At 38.3% G+C, this 19,961-nt stretch overlaps 1 protein-coding gene across 5 annotated transcripts in view; it reads right to left on the bottom strand.

Moving 5' to 3' along the window:
* DCAF6 (DDB1 and CUL4 associated factor 6) overlaps positions 1-19,961 on the bottom strand; it is a 57,256-nt gene that overhangs the window by 28,906 nt on the left and 8,389 nt on the right. For 4 of the 5 annotated variants that reach the window (XM_060234486.1, XM_060234485.1, XM_060234483.1 and 1 more), the window contains exons 2-10: positions 13,359-13,420; positions 11,905-11,997; positions 10,945-11,130; positions 10,175-10,288; positions 9,196-9,331; positions 7,369-7,583; positions 5,035-5,128; positions 3,441-3,560; positions 2,984-3,226 (exon numbers count right to left, since the gene is read on the bottom strand). In XM_060234486.1, the coding sequence (XP_060090469.1) occupies positions 2,984-3,226; positions 3,441-3,560; positions 5,035-5,128; positions 7,369-7,583; positions 9,196-9,331; positions 10,175-10,288; positions 10,945-11,130; positions 11,905-11,997; positions 13,359-13,420 (1,263 nt within the window). Of the gene's footprint in view, positions 1-2,983; positions 3,227-3,440; positions 3,561-5,034; positions 5,129-7,368; positions 7,584-9,195; positions 9,332-10,174; positions 10,289-10,944; positions 11,131-11,904; positions 11,998-13,358; positions 13,421-13,749; positions 13,838-19,961 lie in introns of those variants that run through there. The other variant, XM_060234487.1, reaches the window with a different exon arrangement.

Here is a 19,961-nt window from a genome sequence, read left to right as displayed (position 1 = left end):
GAAAAGGGAAATTTCAAGAACTTCCCAGTGACACAATTCTTCCAAACAGGATAAGTTAAAGAGTACCTTTCCTAAAGGCACAAAACCTTCTGGAATACAAAAAAACCTCTGTTAGTGTCCATTTTGTAGATCAAGGTGCTTTGAGCATATAGTGACTACCCTCTCCTCAAGAAAACACTGCTTTGCATTAACTATGTAGGAGTATCTCACATTCACAAATCTGGTGTCCATCAGGAGTAACTCCATATTATAGCTAAGTGAGTATATTTTAAATGTTAAAAAAACCAACTTCATTGTTTGAGCTTAAATTTGAGCTTTAAGTTTAAGATTAAAAAAAACCAGATATCTAATTTTGAACATCTAAAAAGTAGACCAAGAGTTCTCTATCAAAGTAAGAGAGCAGAAATATAACTATTTAAACATTTTTCTTCGAAAAATCCAGACAACCTTGGTCAGAGGTCTAACCACCATGGAATTAGTTCCGTAAACTTCAGGCTTCTTTTTCTTCAAGAAATAGCACCCTATGCTACAAGATAAGCAACTTCAGAAACCAAGCTAAGCCATTTCAAACGCGGTTTGTGACACAAGGAAGTCTTCTGATCAAAGGAAAAGTCCAAAGTTCAATAAGAAATGAGCTTAAGCAGCTCTTTGAACCCAGCCCTTGATTTCAGATATGCTGTTTTTCACCCTATTCAGGTAATGAAATGAGCAAGCCAATATGAGAAGTGTGGGGTGCTGGATAAGAGTATCTTCAAAATGATCAAATGTCTTATTCTTGCCTTATAACATGGGCTAAATTGATGTTTGCTTTCACTTCAGCCCGTGCCCAACTGTGACTGGTGACAGAACATTAACATGCACTATATAAAATGCCTTAACTTGTGGAACAGGGGTCAACACCTACACTTACTGGTAAGGTTGATGGAGGATGGAAAATCTACATCTTCAAAGCACAATTCTTAATAAGGCATCTGCATCCATTAATCTTGTTCCACATGTTCACATTCAAAGCATACTGTGATTCAAACTAAAAGCTGTGAGGATCCTGATCAGGATTTCAGCATGGTGGACTGAGGCACTCTTGCCCACATCCAGCATCTTATCAAGTGCTGAAATTGCTGCATCCCCAATCCCAACCCCAACGGCAGTTTCAGCACATGAAAAGGCTCAGGAGGGGAGAACAAGAGTGCCACTCTGTGGGTCCAATCAGGATCAGATCCTCACATCATTTTAAAACAACTTTAAAATGGCAGTGGAATCCTTGCAGCAGCCATGTCTAAAGTTTGGCTCTGAGAGCGCCTTCACATTTAACCAGAAAGCCATTTGCTGCAGATTAGAATGTTTGCTCTGCATCTCTGAACACTCAGCAGATACTTTTATGTTATGTTAAATGGCTCAGGTAGTCTCCAGTTTTCAGTCATAATGCTTCATTAGATAAATCTAAGGATATTTTCCTACACAAAAAATACCCAACATACAACTATTTCCAAATACACATAACCGAAGTTAAGACAGACCATCTGCACAGTTTTCATACATACAGAGGTCTATCCAGTTTCCCTAAGCAAAGATCACCTCTCTGCAGGCAATGTATTTTACGGTTCTATACTGGCTTTCTGCCTTGAAGGAAGTTCACATCTTGATAAATTAGATTATGCCATGACATTAGCATAAACTGGACTGCACTATTTAAAATAATCTAATATGAAGTTACAATCAAAACAATGAAGAATATAAATCAGAACTTGCAACCTGTCTAAATAAAACTAAGAGACCACTACTATAATCATCAGTACTTCCTTCTAGCTGTGAATTATAGCCTTCACCTCTTCTTCCCTATGTTTACTTTAACCCAAACCTCCATTCTTTCCTATTCTATATAACTGTCTCTCCCTGCCTAGTGAAAATGCTATTAGTTGCTTTCTGCAATCAATGACTCTGATCCAGGTCAAAGATACTCAATTCAAGTGAGAAATGGTGCACATGTACACAGAGGTGGAGAAAGGAAGCTAAACCAAATTGAAGGGGGGGGTCCTACTCATCCAGGACAAATTCCACACGCAACACAACAGTTCTACATTCTATGCACAGAATGTTTCAGATCTGAAAGGAGACAGCAGATCTACCTGGGTTCTTGCTTTTTATTTGTACTTGCTATCAATAAAACATTTGGATATCTAGTATGGGGGAAAGCCTGGTGCAAGGAAGCACAAGGAACAGATGTCTCATTAGTTTAGCAGTAGCTGGAATACAAAGAACAACTGATTGTGTATTCTTGAACATTAATCCTCATGCCACGAACCAAGCTGCTTTAGGAAATGAACTGACTTTCAAAAGCAGTTTGTGATATGTCAGTAGGTTCTGATATTCAAAGTAAAAACAAAACATTGAGCTGGACCCAGTATTTCCACTTTCCCTAGGGTGCAGCACAACCATCTTCATGGGCAATGTTATAGTTCATGTTATAAAATGGAGTTACTTCAGATTTAATACATTATCTGAGCAAAAAAGGTTTTAGTCAAAATAATAATGGTTAGAACAACTGGGCAAGTCCCAGACAGACAGGGCACATCCCCACCAAACTGCTGGGGAAAGGTTGCAATTCAGGCATAATTCCCGTAACACCCAAGTTGGTCTATAAATCTGGAGAAGAGTCCTAGTGCTAGCCCTATTACTCTGTGCTGGGGGGGGGGGGGAGACCACAACTGATGACTAGCTGTGTTGTGGTGAGTTACAGCCAAACTCCAATTTTGCAGAAGCATCTAGTGAAGTTTTGAGTGAAATAATTAGTATTTACTATTAAGGGATTTGTAGTTTCATCTGAAGTGCCCCCCTCTGAAAACATGTACTGCTTTACAGCCACATAAAAACTTAAGTTGAATATTGCTATATTAAATCCACATTCCAGTTATACCACACACTCAACAAACCTGGGTAGATGAGATACCTAAAACATTCTAAGGGTGAAACTTAGTTAACATACCAGACTGATGGAGTGTAGGAGGTACAGGGGTCTCCAAGGAAGGTCTTTGTTCATTGTCAGGTGATGACAGGAAGGAAGTAGAAGGGGGGCTTTCTGTTGAGGAGGATGTTGAGGGAGCTTGTGCTGACACTGTAGAGGATGATGACTGAAGCTGTTCTGGACCATCCACTTCCATTGTGGCCTCTGTTTCAATACTTGCAAGAGCACCAGAAGCAGCAGAGACATCTGATCTACTAGTCCCACCTTTGAAGAAAACAATCAACTTAGCAACAAAGAACTTACTGCTATGTTGCTAGTTATTATCTAAATAAATGAACTGCATAACACGGTACATAACAAGAAAGGATTTTAAAAGGTTTGCAACCTTTTAAAAAATCTATTAAATTCCACTTCCTAGTACAAAACAATCTCACTGATATTTCATATGGAAGACTGTGGGGGTGTTAAACGTAGTCACCTCTAGACCGAGATCTTCCTCGTCCTCGGCTGCTCTGTGCAACTTCACTTGCTTCTTCAAACCACCTCGACAACATGTCAGACATTCTTTGCATTAATGAGACATTAGGGCTCTGCTCCCCTGTACATAAGCAGAGATGATAAAGCTTTTAACAAAAGTTGCACAATACCTGTGAGCCTCGACTACATGAAAAAGCATTGGAATCTTGCCTATTCAGGCCTCTACAAAATGAAAACAACTGCTTAAAAATGAGATTAAAAACTGAAGGGCAAAATTAAATGTAAAATAAAGAGCTATAAAATATCTTCCAAGTCAATTAGGGTATAATTGTACCTTGTTTTTATAATCTTCCCCTTTCTTTATCAGAAAACAGAAAAGGAAAGGGGGAAACTATACACAGTAAAAACCTTGTTATGTGAGACTCGTGGAAAATGGAGACTGTACATAAATCAACTGGACCAGATACTCAAGTTTGTTGGACTGCCCATCTCCACCTGGAGAACTGTGGCCATCAAACACAGTGCCCCTTGGAAATGTCATATCAGCCCCCTGCAGAACTCTTCCTCCTAAACCATGGTGGCTCTCAAAAAGCAAGGAAGGCCGAGAAGTAAGGAGGCAACCTATGATGATACCAGAGGTCAGCACTGCCTGTCAGAAGTTTAACTGTGGTTGGGGGAATCAAGTCAGCTGGCTAAAGAGGCAGGAATAGGGGTTACCCCTCTCCCAAAGACATGGGGAGGAGTATGGTGGCTGAGGTAGGTGGGTGATGAGGCTGCTAAAAGCAAGCTGAAGAGAAAGGAGATGCCTGACGATGACAGCATGGGCTGTCAATCAAAGAACCAGCTGGAGGCATCAAGTTGCCTAGTTGAGAAGTGGGAGTGGGATGTGCACATACTAGGACCAAAGTGCCCCAAAACACAGGAGTATAATTCTTGCATTTGGGGGGAGGGGGGCCTGAGGAGCTTGCCTTTTGAACAATGTTGCTTAAGCATGTGCTCTGGATATTTAGGTGCTGGATAACAAAGCTTTCACTGTTATTAGTATTGTGAATTAGGCCCAGAAATAAACAGCCAGTGCAATTGTCTTGAAACTGGAAAATATATTCCCTTTTATTCATGTGGGTCAGCAAATCAAGCTGCCATATTTTGTGCCATCTAATGCTTCCAAACAATCTTCAGTGTCAGACCCATGTAAAGCACACTACAGTAGACTAGCCCAGATGTGTCCACAGCATGGATTTTTGTTGTTCAATCGTACAGTCGAGTCCGACTCTGTGACCTCATGGACAAAGTCACACCAGGCCTCCTGTCTTCTACCATCCTCCAAAGTCTCCAGCATGGGTAATTGTAGCCAAATTCTGTCTTCTTGACCACATTAGTTGAAAATGTACAGGCACAGCTACATTATATCAGTATACTCATCAGTATGAAATATTTTGTATTACACTGTAAGCCTATAATTGGACTTTAACAATGCAGTCAATGGCTAGAATCACAAGATTACAGTAACATCTGACACTGACTATAAGGCATATCAGATATAACACAACAATTATTATTTCAGCTCAGAAATGATGGGAAAAAACTAAATTTACCATCTCTTTCTCGTTCACTTTCAGGCCTTGCTCTTGGTCCAGTATCTGACCAATCTCCCCTTAGTCGCAAACGTTTGACAGGAGGTTGCTGTAACTAGAAAAACACAAACATGGACATTCATGATGCACAAGTCCCACAGCTAATAAAATTGGATTGATTTAGTACATTAAAGTAAAGCCAAAATTCTTACACTTTTATTTACCTAGTCACTAAATTTCAGCTATTTGTTTTGCAGAATGTATGCGGTACACTGAAGGAGACATTTCATAACCTGGTTACATATGCTTTCATCAGATTTGTATTTGAATAAATAAAAACATGGCTTGTTAACATCAGTCTCCCCTTTATATAATGTAGGGCGGAACATGTTTTAGGGATTCTTACAAACAGTGCCAGATGAACTCTTCATGTTGCTATTTCTGTCTTCAAGGAAACATTCTGTTATCAGAACATGGCTGCTCCTATATCTAGAGTAGAATTTCATTTCGGTAAGCCTGTCCAGCAAGCTTTTGCAGCCACAGCATGAAACAGATGGAAGTTGTTCACCATCAGTTTAAATGTTAAAGTATACAGAATACCAATACATCATGGCATACCACAGGATTCCCACCTTGATCAGGATTTAATGAGCAACTATTAAGAATTTTCTTTCTTGTCTAACATATACACTTACCTACAAAAAAATAATGCATTTTCACTGTGCTTTAAAAGATTAAAGACCTTTCTACTCGCCATCAAGGACAGGCACAATTTGTGCACAATGGGCAAATATGTACACATAAACTATAACTCCTGTCATTTATATGAAAGTATGTCCGCTGTAACAGTACATTTTCACACTGTTGTTCAAATACAGATACACTATTTAGGGTTTTTGAATGTTGTTTATAAAACTGTCTTCATAACCTCAAGGAGCTATATTTAAGTGGATGAACAAACAGCAAAGAGTATAATGCAACAAGTATTCCCATAATTGCTCAAACATGTCCTTTCTTCTTCCTTCCTTTTATGTTCACCCTTTGATATTGTACATTAATGAGCAGGTTTGCTTGCACACTTTTAATGTTGTATATACTGCTTAGTGACCACATGTCTATAAATAAATATTATTGCAGATCTCTAAAAGTAGTTCACTACAATAGGCTAATTTCTTATGCTTGCCCACACTTCTGCTCAATGCTAACAACCAAGCCAGAGTTTTGTGCTTAGCAGTGAAAAATGAATTTGCTTTTGAAGAATTTGCATATTATTTACCACCCCAAAGGAAAATCATAAATCAATACCAATCAAGTTTATTATGGTCAAAAGACCAGCGGGAAATCATAAATAAATCATCCTGCTGCTAAAGTAGTAGTGTTAATTTTTTAATTCATTACGAACAAAATTAGGGCTATAAACTTTAAGCACTTTAACTGGTAAAGTCTTGACAAATGCTTTGACTAATCAATAGGACCAAGTTTAACTGCCACAGGCAAATGTTAAGAGGAACACAAACTAAGGTCACATTTATTTAAATACTTCTTTCTGATACAAAGAAAATAATAAATATAGTCTTTTAACAATGTTGTGCCTGCATTCCTAATCTCACACACTCCAATTCTCTTCTGAATTTCCTGGTTCTCTGAAAATATGGCTTGCAGTAATACCCTAACAAACCATGAACTGGAAATCCACTTCAAACCATTCTTTCCAATTCACAGCTTACATAAACTATCATTTCTTTCTGACTCAGATGTCACAGCAAGCTCCAATTTCATTGAACCACGAAAGAACTGGAATGTGTGAGAAGGGGAGCAGGAAGGGAAAATGGATGAGTCCAAGACGTGGGCCCAACAGCTGTACCATGGTTTTACCACTATAACTTAATAAGATTACTGAAAAATAATTTTTATTTAGTAAATTTTAAGTTGACTTATAGTTCCTTCAATTATTTCAATAATATCTAGATGGAGGACTGAATAACACACAAATGTATTTAGATTCAAATACTCTATTTGTTGGTTACAGAGTCAATAATTACTCCTCTAGAAAACCTTTAAATTGGTTAATAATCCAATATGTATTTTCTAGGTGGTCACATCATAGCCTTAGCTCCCAAGCACACTGCTCCCCAGATCTTTGCAAACTTCTCCACTTCCTTTATTCCAATGAATTTCTATCTCTGAATCAATTTTCATAAGGGTTTTAATAAGCTTTCTTGCAAAAGCAGCAAGTACACACAGTAAAAGGTACTAAGAGATATGGCACCTGCCTGCCAAAAATAATATTTCTTAAGAACTGTTTCAATATACCTAATTTCTGGTGTTAAGATTTTATTGGTAACACACACTCACCTCTTCTCTTCTCTCTTCTGCAGAAGGAACTTTAAGTTCTCTAGCTGTATCATCCTTGGGGTCAAACAAGTATATGTAGTCTGAAGAATAACTCACAAGAATTTCTTGGCCATCTTCGCTGTAGCACAGGGATGTTACCCTGCAGGATTTGTTGTTGAGATGGGGAGGAACAAAACGTGCAACCAAACCTGTAGTGCCCCGACCTGCGTAATTACCTGCATAAACAAAAATGAATGAAGTTTTAATTTCCTACATGCAAATCAATGTAACCTATCTATCCTTTTCAAACACTAAATCAAAACAGGAAGGGTACTTTTTGCAAAAGATTTTGCAAACTGAAAAAAGCATGTATTGACTGTCCATTGACTTGTTTCCTTGTCTGCCTATATGTGTGGGGTGTTCCACAACGAACAAAGGATTTTACAGTGACAGCATTTCTTTCTGCCTTCATTCTGAATAGGCCTAATAACACTGCCACATGCCAGATGTGATGCTTTATCAGACTGGATAACACTACAATTGAGTATCAAGAAAGGAGACATTGTAAAAAATAAGGGGGGAAATTGCACAAGGATTGTTTATTTTCTTACTGGGAATACACAGTACAGATAACAGATTCATGTGGGTAGCCATGTTGGTCTGAAGCAACAGAACAAAGTTTGAGCCCAGTGGCACTTTTAAGACTAGCAAAGTTTTATTCAGGGTATAAGCTTTTATGTGCATGAAGAAGTATGCAGGCATATAGCCAGAATTAAACATTGTTCATCTTAAAGGTGCCACTGGACTCAAACTTAGCACCGACAACAGTGAGAGTATTTTAACTAATAGAAATTCAGTCTACTGAATAGAAATTCAGTAGAAATTCAGTCTACTGAATATGCAATAAGAGAATGTTCCCACAGTATTAACATTAATCTCTCTCCCCACCCCCCTGCACAGAAACATTCTATCCTATACCACCCCCTCAGGCACAATTCATGATAATACCTAGGAAACTGCCAAGTAATTGAAAATTACATTCTACATCCGTCTCCAAGATCTTTTATTTACACTATGTCCTCAACTAATCACTGAAATCACAAGCCCTTAGCCTCCATCTCCTAATCAATGTGTAATGGAACACCTATTCTTCTTTCCCCATTTTATCTTTGCTTCCATTCTTCTATGTCAAATTGTATGCTGCAAGTTCCTCAGGGCAGGGACCTGTCATTTTATAGTTACTCTGCGAAGTGCTATGCACAGTTACAATACAACATAAAAATAGGAATTTTTATGCTGAAAGTGATAACATTTAATAGTGATAACAGTTGCAACTTATAAAAGATTTAATCAGCATGCATATGTGATGGCTGTTAATTTATAGGAATTTGCAACTTGTTTGGGGAATGCAGCTTTTTCTTTCCAAGTTACATTTTTAAGCATTTCTTGCACCAAAACTGAAACTGTTCTTTGAACAGTGTGCAGTTTGCATGTATGCCTCTGAATCACACCCCAACTATTCTTTTAGTTATATTTAGAAGATTTTTATCCAGAATTTCTGTTTAAAAGTACCAATACAGTGACTGATAAATGTTTGCACCTTAATAATTTTCAATCCACATTACATGAACATTTTTAATCAAACCCTAGAAGAACTGCAGATTTTTTCAAACTATGAAAAAGTTATTATACACACACAAATAAATAAAATAATCAAGGGCTTTGCCAGCCAGTCTCTACACAGAAACTATTCTTTCTAATAAACAGCCGCATTAAAAAGTTGATGTGATGAAATTCAAATGTAGCGCTCAACTACAAATCACTTTACAATAGTATGTATTGTCCTACCTGTTGCTCTTGTCCCAAGCATTCGCCGATCATATATTCTTACTGAACTATCAGAGCAACCAACTGCAAGATAATATGGAATTGGAGGGCAAATAGCTACAGAGGTGGCAGCCCTTCTACAGTTTATTAAAATATCCTAGAATAAAGGGAAAACACTGCACTTATTGAAAAAGCACATGAACACCTGGCATTAAATCCTACTAACTAATCCAATCTGAAGTAAAGAGAGCTGTGTTAATTTAATCATGTCTGGCTCTCATTTAAAAAATGGTTTTAAGCATGCTATCAGAAGGCAAATGGAATAGCTACTGTCTAGGAAAATTAAAAACATAGACACAAAGTTTAATCTACCAGGTTTTTGTGATAGTTGACTAGGATGTGGATGGCAAAGACAGAAACTGCCTAAACTAGTTTTAAATGACTGGTGATGTACAGAGTTATTCCAGACTTAAGACCACTGATTTCAATGGGCTTAGAAAAGAGGAACATTACACAATATTGTGCCACAGGCTACATGCGCTTTATTTGTAGACAACTGGATCAGAAGCAAGAGCAATGCAGTAAGATTGTGAACTGAAAACAGCTACAAAAAAGTGGATTGTAAAACACTGAAAAAAACTAGATGGGTAAAATGCATACCTGGAGAAAAACACCAGTAGCAAAATCATCAAAACTGTTTTAAACACATGAAAATGCGCATCCTACCTTTCTGCTCAGAGAAGTCTGACGTCTTCCTCCAGCCTAAAGAGCTTTCGTTCAGTGTAAATATTTTCTTCCTGAAGTGAAAGTTGGAGGAAGACTTCAAACTTTGCTGAGTTATGTGATAGGATACAGGCCCCTGGATTTATTTATTTTTTTATGATTTTGTCCTGTCATACCTTTGACAACTCACTAGAGTCCTAAGCAGCAGTACTCAAACAGCTCAGGATCTCAGAATGCACAGTACAGTTTTTTATTTACACTCAAAAGTCTTTCTTACATCTTTACAATCTTCTTTTGTGCAACTTGTCTTGATTCTAGTATCAAACCATCTTACGGTGCCATCTTCTCCACAAGACAGGAAAGTATAGGGGTCATTTGGGACTGTCATTATCTGGAGCATAAACAATAAGAACAACTGAGTGTAGCAAAACAAAGTAAATGATTTAGAAATAAAAACCAAGATTGTAAGAACCACAAAAGTCAATTTGTGGACCCAAGAAAATTTAGGATTTGTTTTCCTTAAAAAGTAATTCCTTGTGCCACATAAGTGGCAGTTTTTGAAACTGAGGGGTATTTCAAGTTAAATTTTATATGAAATGAGGGTCAGATTTTCTAAAAAGTGTAAAAACCTACTGAGCAAACACATGCTCCTGGGAAAATCTAAAAATGCTCCTTGTATGATGATATGAGTATCAAGGGCAACTCAACTTTTCCATACATTGGGAAGTACTTTTTAACTTTGAATTAATTCTGAAAATACAAATTCTAAATTATTTTATCTAAAACAGTTTTTATAAGCACACTGATCCCACTGATAATTCAATACCAACTCCAATGTATGATGGACCTAAGGGATTTCAAGAGGGGTCCCTTTGCTGCCTCTTCATTTATCTGGTAGTTCTCTAGCCCTTCAGGAACAGCATGGGGCTGCAGTGCCTGCACAGTGCAGGCTTACAGTCAACAATATTTAATAATAAGTATGAAACTAATAGCCAGGCACTTGAAGGCATTCCCATCTCTGTAGAAAAAAGATATACATTGCAGTACCTCATAAGTTGTTCCATAGTGGCATGTAAATTGGCACTGTCTGTTTGTTTCAGCATCCTGTTCCACGTTAGTATAAAAAATAACTCCATCTCCAGAACAGGACACAATTTGCTTATCATTGGTGCATGGTAAGAATTTTGCACTAAATATATTTGCCCTGTGTCCTGAGCGAATGGTTGTTAAAACCTAGAAAACAAACATTGTTAATTTACTTATATACTGTTAATTATTACTATTAAAGTAATACATGGGAAAATGAAAATATACATATTTCCTTCCCACTTTACTCTAAAAAAGCCACATGAAGGCTACCATGTATCCTTGTTTTATATCTTCAGAACCTTTCTCTTTTTGTGGTTGGTTAGGTAGATAGGTAAAGACCACCCATTTAGCCCAGACTAATATTTGCACCAACTTTTTCAATGATCTATTTCTTTACTCTTACATTCACCTCAGCACATTACTATTTACAAGTATTTTCATACTAAATGAAACAAAAACCAAATAGTCTTCATTTATGAATTAAAACAATGCCATAAAGTAGCAGAACAGAAAGCAAAAGTGGGACAATAAATGCCAACATAATCAACATTTCCACAGTAAGCTACAGTAGCCAACATGTCAAAAATACACAAAATTAGAAGCACTAATAACTTCTGAGGTACAAGTAACAAAATCAGTACCATGAGAAAAGGTGCTATGAGAACAGCAGCAGGGAAGGAGCATTTATGGGGGTGGGTGGGATCAAGATCACACTGAAATGTTCCGTGTAGGGTGCTGGTAGGTCTTGTTTGTTTTTGTAAACGTAACTCTTTCAAGCAAAATAAAGCATCCTTCTGGAAGCATAACCCTAGGATCCATCAATATTACAAAAAGCACTTCCAATATGATCACATATATGTAAATATAACCAAGTTTTCTGCCCACAAAAAGATTTGAGAGGACAGCAAACCATCTTACCTTTCTACTGTATGGATTAGTAATTACAAGATTAGTATCATCAGACCCAGATAAAATGTACTCTCCTGTATCATTCCAGCAAATTGTGTTCACCTATGAATAAATATTTAAAACAAAGCTCAATCCTTCAGAAAACCAAAATAATGTTAAGCAAGAATAAAGGATAGCTATACAATCTGATATGTTAAGATTTAAACTCTCCAAAGATATGAAGTTCTGAAAAAGCCAATGGATTTTAAAATTCCCAATATACTAAAATATACCTCCTGCAAGCACCACAGCAAAAAAATAAAATTAAATTAAAAACAGTTGTGCTCTTGGCCACCTGCTTTTATACGTGGAGGATATTTTCCTTGTGCAAAAATGTTACATGGAAAAAAATCAGCACATGGAATACTGTTTATGTACATGTTATGTGTGAGGCCTTGCACTTTTTACAGCAAACTGCACAAGCAGCCCTCTGGATGACAATATATTTACACTACTGCAATTTTAAAACACACTTTATACTCTTATAAAAAGAACTAGGAAGAACCAGCTACTATTCCCTATGGTAATAAAGTGGCACTCCAAAGTGCAAACAGAATAGGGCCAAAGAGAATGGGGGGGGGGGGAATGACAGGGTAAGAAACACTATCGTTGAAATTAACCCCTTCCTCTACTCCTTCACCAGCACCCCAAAAAAAAAGTCTTGAAAAAAAATTGGTTAAGACCTTCAAACATTGCCTAGTAATTTGTAATAATGAATTTTCAGTATTTAATTTTTAAACTTTCTTGATCCTAAAACTATATAGTTCCCATCCATCAAGTGGGACTCGGAGATACCTGAGAATTATAACTGATCTCCAGAGTACAGAGACCAGGTTCACCAGCTGGAGTATGAATTCTAGGGCATTATATTCTGCTGAAGTTCCTCCCCTCCACAAACCCTGCCCTTCTCAGGCTCCACCACCACCCCGAATTTCCAAAAATTTCCAAACCAAGATTGACAACCTTATAAAACCATAGTCTTTCAGTGCCACAAATTCAATGCATGATTATAATCATATTATGTCAAGTCTGTCTTTTAAAGCAAATTTGTAAATCAACCTATTTTTGCTGGATGAACTAATGAATACAACATTTCAGTTCTCTAATGCCTATGTTACATTTTATACAGCATATTTAAGAAACCAATTTTTATTAAGGCTCGAAAAAAATCTCTACATTTGAATGAATTTGGTTAAACACATTTTAGAATTACTATAACTTTCATACGGAGAAGTAAATGCACTATATTAAACTATCTGCAAGATCCATCTTGGAAAGTACAGCATACCCTACATTAAAAAATGCACTACACTAAATATTACAGTTAATCTATAAAACATGAAGTAGATATCTTTAAGTATTCTGCATTTTTAAAAATAAAATAAAAATATTTTGTATAAGCAACATTTTAAAAGGTCACTTACACAGCCATCATGCACATTCAGCGTTGCTTCAAGTTTTAATCTTTGGATAAATTCTCTTCTTCCTATTTTTTAAAAAACAGAAAAATTAGCAAACTGCTTTGAATACTTACAGAACTTTGATCTAAGTAGGGTTAACCAACCTACTTTACTTTCATTTTTCTTTCTATAGCAGGTATTGCACTGCCTCTACAGCTATGGTTCTAAAAGTTCAAGGTGAGCCTCCCTAAGGTGTATGGTAATTTGGTGAGCAATGTGTGTAGCTCCTTCCAGTTTTGTCCAGTCAAATGTGCTGTGTAGAGACCCCAGAGTGAGTCAACAAAAAGGAAAGTTCAGATGGAAGAATCAGAGTATACCATCACCAAATTAGTACAGTAACAGAGACAATACATACCCGCCCCCAAACTTGAGCAAACTGCCCCAACTGGCCTCAGCACTTTAAAAGTTCTGGTGTTCCTTCCTTGAGAAACAGCACTTGCTACATGCCCTGACCCCCTCCTGTGGCTTCATCTGCAAGGACAAGAATGAACACTTCCAGATGAGTTAGTAGTCCTTTCTTTAAGAAAAATTATTATTTTCAAGCATAACTAAGCACAGCAAGATTCACTGTACCACCTACAATTTAAGGCAACAGGAACCTTCGTCACCTGCTGAAAAGTAAGAGTTGCAGATTTCTTGTTTCCCTCACACATCAATTCTTTCAAGCAGATGGCCATTTTGTGATTTTTAGAAAAAGAAACCCATCAATCATCATACCCTAGAACTCTATATAAACAAGTATGAAAATGCTATTTGTGCAAGGATTCTACTTTTTGTATATTGTTTTTTTAAGTTTAATTTAAAAAAAGAAAAGAAAAAAAGAAAATGGATACATTAAAATTAATGGACTATGAATGGTCTACCTTCAACATCTGACTAAACAAGGCTTACAAATAACACAAACTACACAAAATAGGAAATGCAAAGCATGAGAGCCAAACTACAGATACATATAAGTTTTATGTAACTGTAAGCTTGAGTAAAGCTCAAGTTCCTATCTTCAGTCATTGAACATCTACTTTAAAATAATCTCAGCTAGCAGACTTGTTACCAGCCTTGACTGAAACCTCAGAGAATGGTAGACATTAAACAGATTGAAGGTTTTGATAATGAAAGGAAGGTTCTTTTATTACATACATTTTAACAAAATTTTGTCATTGTAAGATATTAAGTTTTTCTATATGCAAAATATAATTTTATATTTAAGCCAATCAAAGTCAACAAGCTATTAACATTTTGCTGCCAAAATTGATAGAACTCATTTCAAGAAGTAATTTTGATGAAGTGCTAAGTGCAGAGCCATATGCTACAGAAAAGTCACAATGTAGTACCTATGTGGTATAGGCAACCAACAATTTCTAAAACTTTAGCCTTTGAATGAGTATTCTGAGAGCTACAGTCATCACGCTCTAAACAGACTTCTAAAAAAAAAACACTCCTCAAGTAAGTGGAGTTTTAGCTTCAAAGCCAATTTTAATTTCCATTGCTAAGATGCAATCTCTTCTTCCTCTAGTGCATAAAACACAGTCTTGTAAAATGAAACAATTTTGTCTGTAACAATCTAGATGTCTTTACTATACTTCCAGACATACCACAGATCCTAAATGAGCACATGGGCTAAATATAACCTTTCCTGTTTAGCCACTGATAATGTTACAGGCAGTTGAGCTTTCAACTGAAGTAAACAGTGTTGCAGTGGCAACCTAAATTATTTAAAATAAATTTGATGGAAATTTGATTTCCATTATTAAGGAATACTAATATATAATGTGCTTTTATAGGGCTAAGTGATCTTGAAAAGGTTTATTTTGCACACAAGTTTCATGTTGCCAACAGAACTTCATCAGAAGCACAGAGATCCAATGCTCTACAGCAAGTCTCTACAGCAAGAGATCCAATGCTCTACAGCAACTTTCACTGATTTAGTAGACTGAGTTGTACTAATTCTGACTTCTGGTGTGTACGGGAGAGAGGAAATCATGTGGCTGAATACTCCTTCAAACAATACAAGCCGCCCTGAGCCATTCGTGGGAAGGGCGGGATATAAATCTCAAATAAATAAATAAATAAATCAGTAAGAGCACAATCTGGGCTCAACTGCAGTGAATATGGTATACAGAGCGCTAGTAAGGGGGAAACTCTGGTAGGGAATGTGTCTTTGTTAAACAAGCTATAGTCTCCAGTTTACCCTCTGCTTGGCTTTAACAGGATTGATACTATAGATCTCTGAAATATGTCAATTGACCACATGGAATGCATGAAACTGAAGTTGTACTAATAGATCAGATACACTTAAAACAGGGGTGGGAAACTTTTTTATGCCAAGGGCGATTTGGATATTTATAACATCATTTTGCAGGCCAAACAAAATTATCAACTTAAAAAACAGTACTCTGCGGTGAAAGAACAATTCAGGCTGGCAAAATTAACGCAAATAATTGCTTTTCTGTTTTAAGTCATGTGGGGAGAGCTTAATTTGGCACACACACACAAACACCCAGCCCACCATCCTAGCCAAATGCCTAGGTCCAGCGGGGGTTTTTTGTAGAAAAAGCCCAGCAGGAATTCATTAGCATATTAGACCACATCCCCTAATATTAGCATATTAGGTCACACACATTAATAATAATAATAATAATAATAATAATAATAATAATATTAGGCATTAGCATATTAGGCCACACCATCTGAGATAATAAAGTGCAAACTGAACTGGTGGTAGCTGGCTGCCACCCCTCCCTTCCTTCATGCAGAAACTGCAGCTGCTCCCAGCAGACTTTAAAGGCACCCACATACCCCAGCAGCAGTCCTTCACAATGCCCACCACTCAGGCGCCACAGAGAGAGAGAGAGAAAGGAAGGAAGGGACAAGTGGGGGGAAAGAGAAATAAAGAAATGGGGGGGGGAGAAAGGGAAATAAAATGGAGAGAAGAAAGGAAAATAAAGAAATGGGGGGAAGAAAAGGAAATAAACTGAAATAAAGACATGGGGGAAGAAAGGGGGATAAAGGGAAATAAAGAAATGAGGGGAAGAAAGGAAAATAAAGGAGAGGGAATAAAGGAAAATCAAGGGGAAGAAAGAAATAAAAGAGGAAGAAAGGAGAATAAAGGGAAATAAAGGGGGAAGAAATGGAAAGAAAGGAAAATAAAGAAATGTGGGAAAGAAATGGAAAGCAGGGGGAATAAAGAAATGGGGGGAATAAAGGGAGATAAAGAAATGTGGGGAAGAAATTGAAAGAAAGAGGAATAAAGAAATGAGGGGTAAACTTACTTGAACTGTGACAGTGACTTTTCCAGGCCCCACAGCAATCCTGGCTGGCCAGTCAGGCCCTGGGGAGGCCACTGCACAGTGCAGATGAGCCCCACACTCCTCACTGGCCAGCTGGGCCCCAGGGAGCTGCCATGTGGCTCGGCTTGGCCCAGCAATCCCTGAGGGCCAGACCAAGTGATCTCAAGGGCCGTAAATGGCCCTTGGGCCAGATGTTCCTCACCCCTGACTTAAAAGGAGGAAGAGTGATCACAGCACTATTCCTTCCATTGCTGGATTTTACTGCTAACACTGCAACCTTGGAAAGAGTACAGTTCTCTATATTAATGCACAAGCCACTGCATAAAGTTTCCCACAGGAATTCCAAGTACTGTGTGATCAACCCAGGGATGGTTTTGTTACAGAGATACACAAAATAAAATTTATAAAGCAGGGGTATCAACCTTTTTGAGTCTGTGGGCACCTTTGCAATTCTGAAACAGTGTGGTGGACACACTGGCTGTCACAAAAATGGCTGCCACAACTTACCTTCAGTCACAGTGAAGATCTTTGTGCTATGTAATATCACAGCAACTTTTAAAAAAATTGCAGTCAATCAATTCTTCAATGGTCAATCGGAAACACTGTTTTGCAAAAAACCCACCTGTTCTCACCTGTTCTTGTTTCAAAAAAAAAACATTTGGCAGGCACAAGAAAGGGTGTCAGCAAGTACCATGACACCCATTGGAACCCCTGTTATAAACTGCAGCCCTCTTCCAGGTTTCTATGCACTAAGAATAGGATCTATACAGCTAATATAGTACAATCGATTTAACGTGTTTTCCATAGCACAGGAATAAAAAAAGTACTGAAGAACCATGAAAGTATGCCATCCTGCATTACCAAAACACACACACACGTCTTACAGTCCTGAATGGAAGTCAATAGGCTTAGAAAGGTGTAACTCTGTTAGGATTGTACAGTAACAATATTAGTCTGTCTAAAACAGTATATCCATACAAATGCCAAACATATTCTATTATTCAAATATGCATTGCTTAGTTTATTTAATATAACCATTACAAAAATTATAAGCAAGCAGTAAAACAGCACCAGACATTTGATATATCAAATACACTTATACTCTTCTCCTCAACATCAACAGTGACTGCCAGCTGGGAGGCTGTCATTATCATTTATCTGCTAAAATAATAACTACAATGATTAATTTACTTAATTTTTTTAAGGGGGGGGCAGGGATCCTATTTTTTCCAGGAAAAAATTCTGGTAGTATTAAACCATTTTCAACATGGTCTCTTCCGCAAAATGACTTCAAATATATGGAATATCCTAACTGATATTGTCTTCAAGCCAGTATACTAACTTGCAAATAAAGTGCTTATGCATGGGAGACTAGCAGGAAAAACATTCAAAAAGTTTATCTTGCTTAGTCAAGTATGCTGAACAAACATTTCTGTCACCTTACAGGAAATGCAATATTCAGCAAAGTATTCTCAAAAGACCTATAAACCTTTGCAGACAGCATTACAGAGCTCCTTTTGAACTGACACCACTATATTAATAATGAGATCTCTGGCTATCTGCCAGCGATGAACCTAAAAGCGTTAGCTCAAAGAAATTAAAGTTATGACTAGGCTACATAACTTAGCCATGCCTATTTGTCATTCTCATTCCTAATAATAAAACACCAGAGAAGATAGCTAAATCCAGAAGGCGGAAAGTACTTTAAAGCAGGGATCCCCAACCCCTGGACCAGTCCATGGCCTGTTTCCAGGTGGGCTGTGCAGCCTCGCTGTCCCCCGTTTATACCACTTTAAGGCCGGGGAAGGTCCCATGCAGCACTTTCCAGTCCGACCTCCCCCACCCCCTGCTGATCAGCAGATCCAATCAGCGGGAAAAACCACAGCAGCAGCGGCGAGCAACCGCTGAAACAGCTGCACTGTTGTAGTTTTCCTGGCCGATTGGATCAGCTGATCGTGGGGGGGGGGGTAGGTTGGTCTGGAAGGCGCTTTACCTTCCCTGGTCTTAAAGTGGTAACAGGAGGCGGCGAGGCTGCACAGGGGCAGGTGGCAAGGCTGCGGGGGGCGGGGCAGAAGAAGGAGGAGGAAACAGGGGAAGGAGGAGGCACCGCGGAGGGGGTGGCCGCTGGCTCTGGGGCCGCGGTGGGCCGGCCAGCCATGGGGCTGGTCCTTGGAATAAAAAAGGTTGGGGGCCTCTGCCTTAAAGCACAACTGAATAAGCAATGCAATCACACAATCTATTATAAAAACTAAACAAGTTAATGTATTAGCACAGTCATCCTATAAAACGACTCAGAATTCTTTAAAAACTGGTACAATTGCTTGAAAAACCCTACGGTTCTATGAGACACAAATGCAGACAAATGAACTGGTTGTGAGATGATATGATCAAGATAATTTTCACATGGTAATTATTTTGTGGAAGAAAACATATCCAGAGCCTGCAGCCTGACCTCTGAACTCACTAGCTCCACAAGCACTCTGGCAGTCAGAGGCAGCAGGAAAGCAGGCCAGCCATGATCTGCAGGAAGTGGCCCAACAGCCTGCAAAGGAGGAGAATCCCCCAGGTAGTCCTGGGAAAAAGCAGAGGCCACAGTAGCAGCCATTTCCAAAGGAGGCATGACAAGAACTGTCTTTCACGGAGGGGGAGAGGAAGACTGTGAGGACCAAGCACATGGTCATTTGAAGGAGACAAGAGGACAAGTGGGACAGAAGGCAAAGAGGCCCTGGGGGAGGAACCAATAGCACTGGACCCTGTCCTTCCCACAATCTAGTTCCAGGGCTGTTGGGACTGGTAGAAACCAGGGCCACTCTGCCTCTAGACCACCCTTTAAAAATCTGTCTAAGGGTGGGCCAGAAGTGAAGAGCCAGACCTCCCTGTGGCCTGAGATGCAATTGAATCTCCCTCCTCTAAAGCTTCCGAGGGTCATCCTAGGTCAATACCAGAAAAGAGGCTGGAGGGTGAGCCAGTCCTGGGATCTGACCTAGTAATGGAGAGCCTGACAAAATGTTACTGGATCTGCTGATTTAATTAGAATTACATTGTTGAAATGTCTGATAGATACTTCTTCACTAAAGAAATTTTCACGGGGTTAACTGGTCAGTACTCAATAGGGCAATTTTAAAACACAGAAATTAATGCTCCTCTTTTTGGGATGCAACTGCATGATATCTGTATTACTCTTATCTATCACTGGGATTTATTGGGTGTTTGAAGGTCTCACGTAAAAAGTCTTGTGTAAAATTATTTATTTAAAAAGTGTTATAGAACTATCCTCTTC

The sequence above is a fragment of the Heteronotia binoei genome, chromosome 3, assembly GCF_032191835.1.
Source record: "Heteronotia binoei isolate CCM8104 ecotype False Entrance Well chromosome 3, APGP_CSIRO_Hbin_v1, whole genome shotgun sequence".
In the NCBI taxonomy this organism is placed as follows: domain Eukaryota; kingdom Metazoa; phylum Chordata; class Lepidosauria; order Squamata; family Gekkonidae; genus Heteronotia; species Heteronotia binoei.
This window is presented reverse-complemented; position numbering and strand designations above follow the sequence as displayed.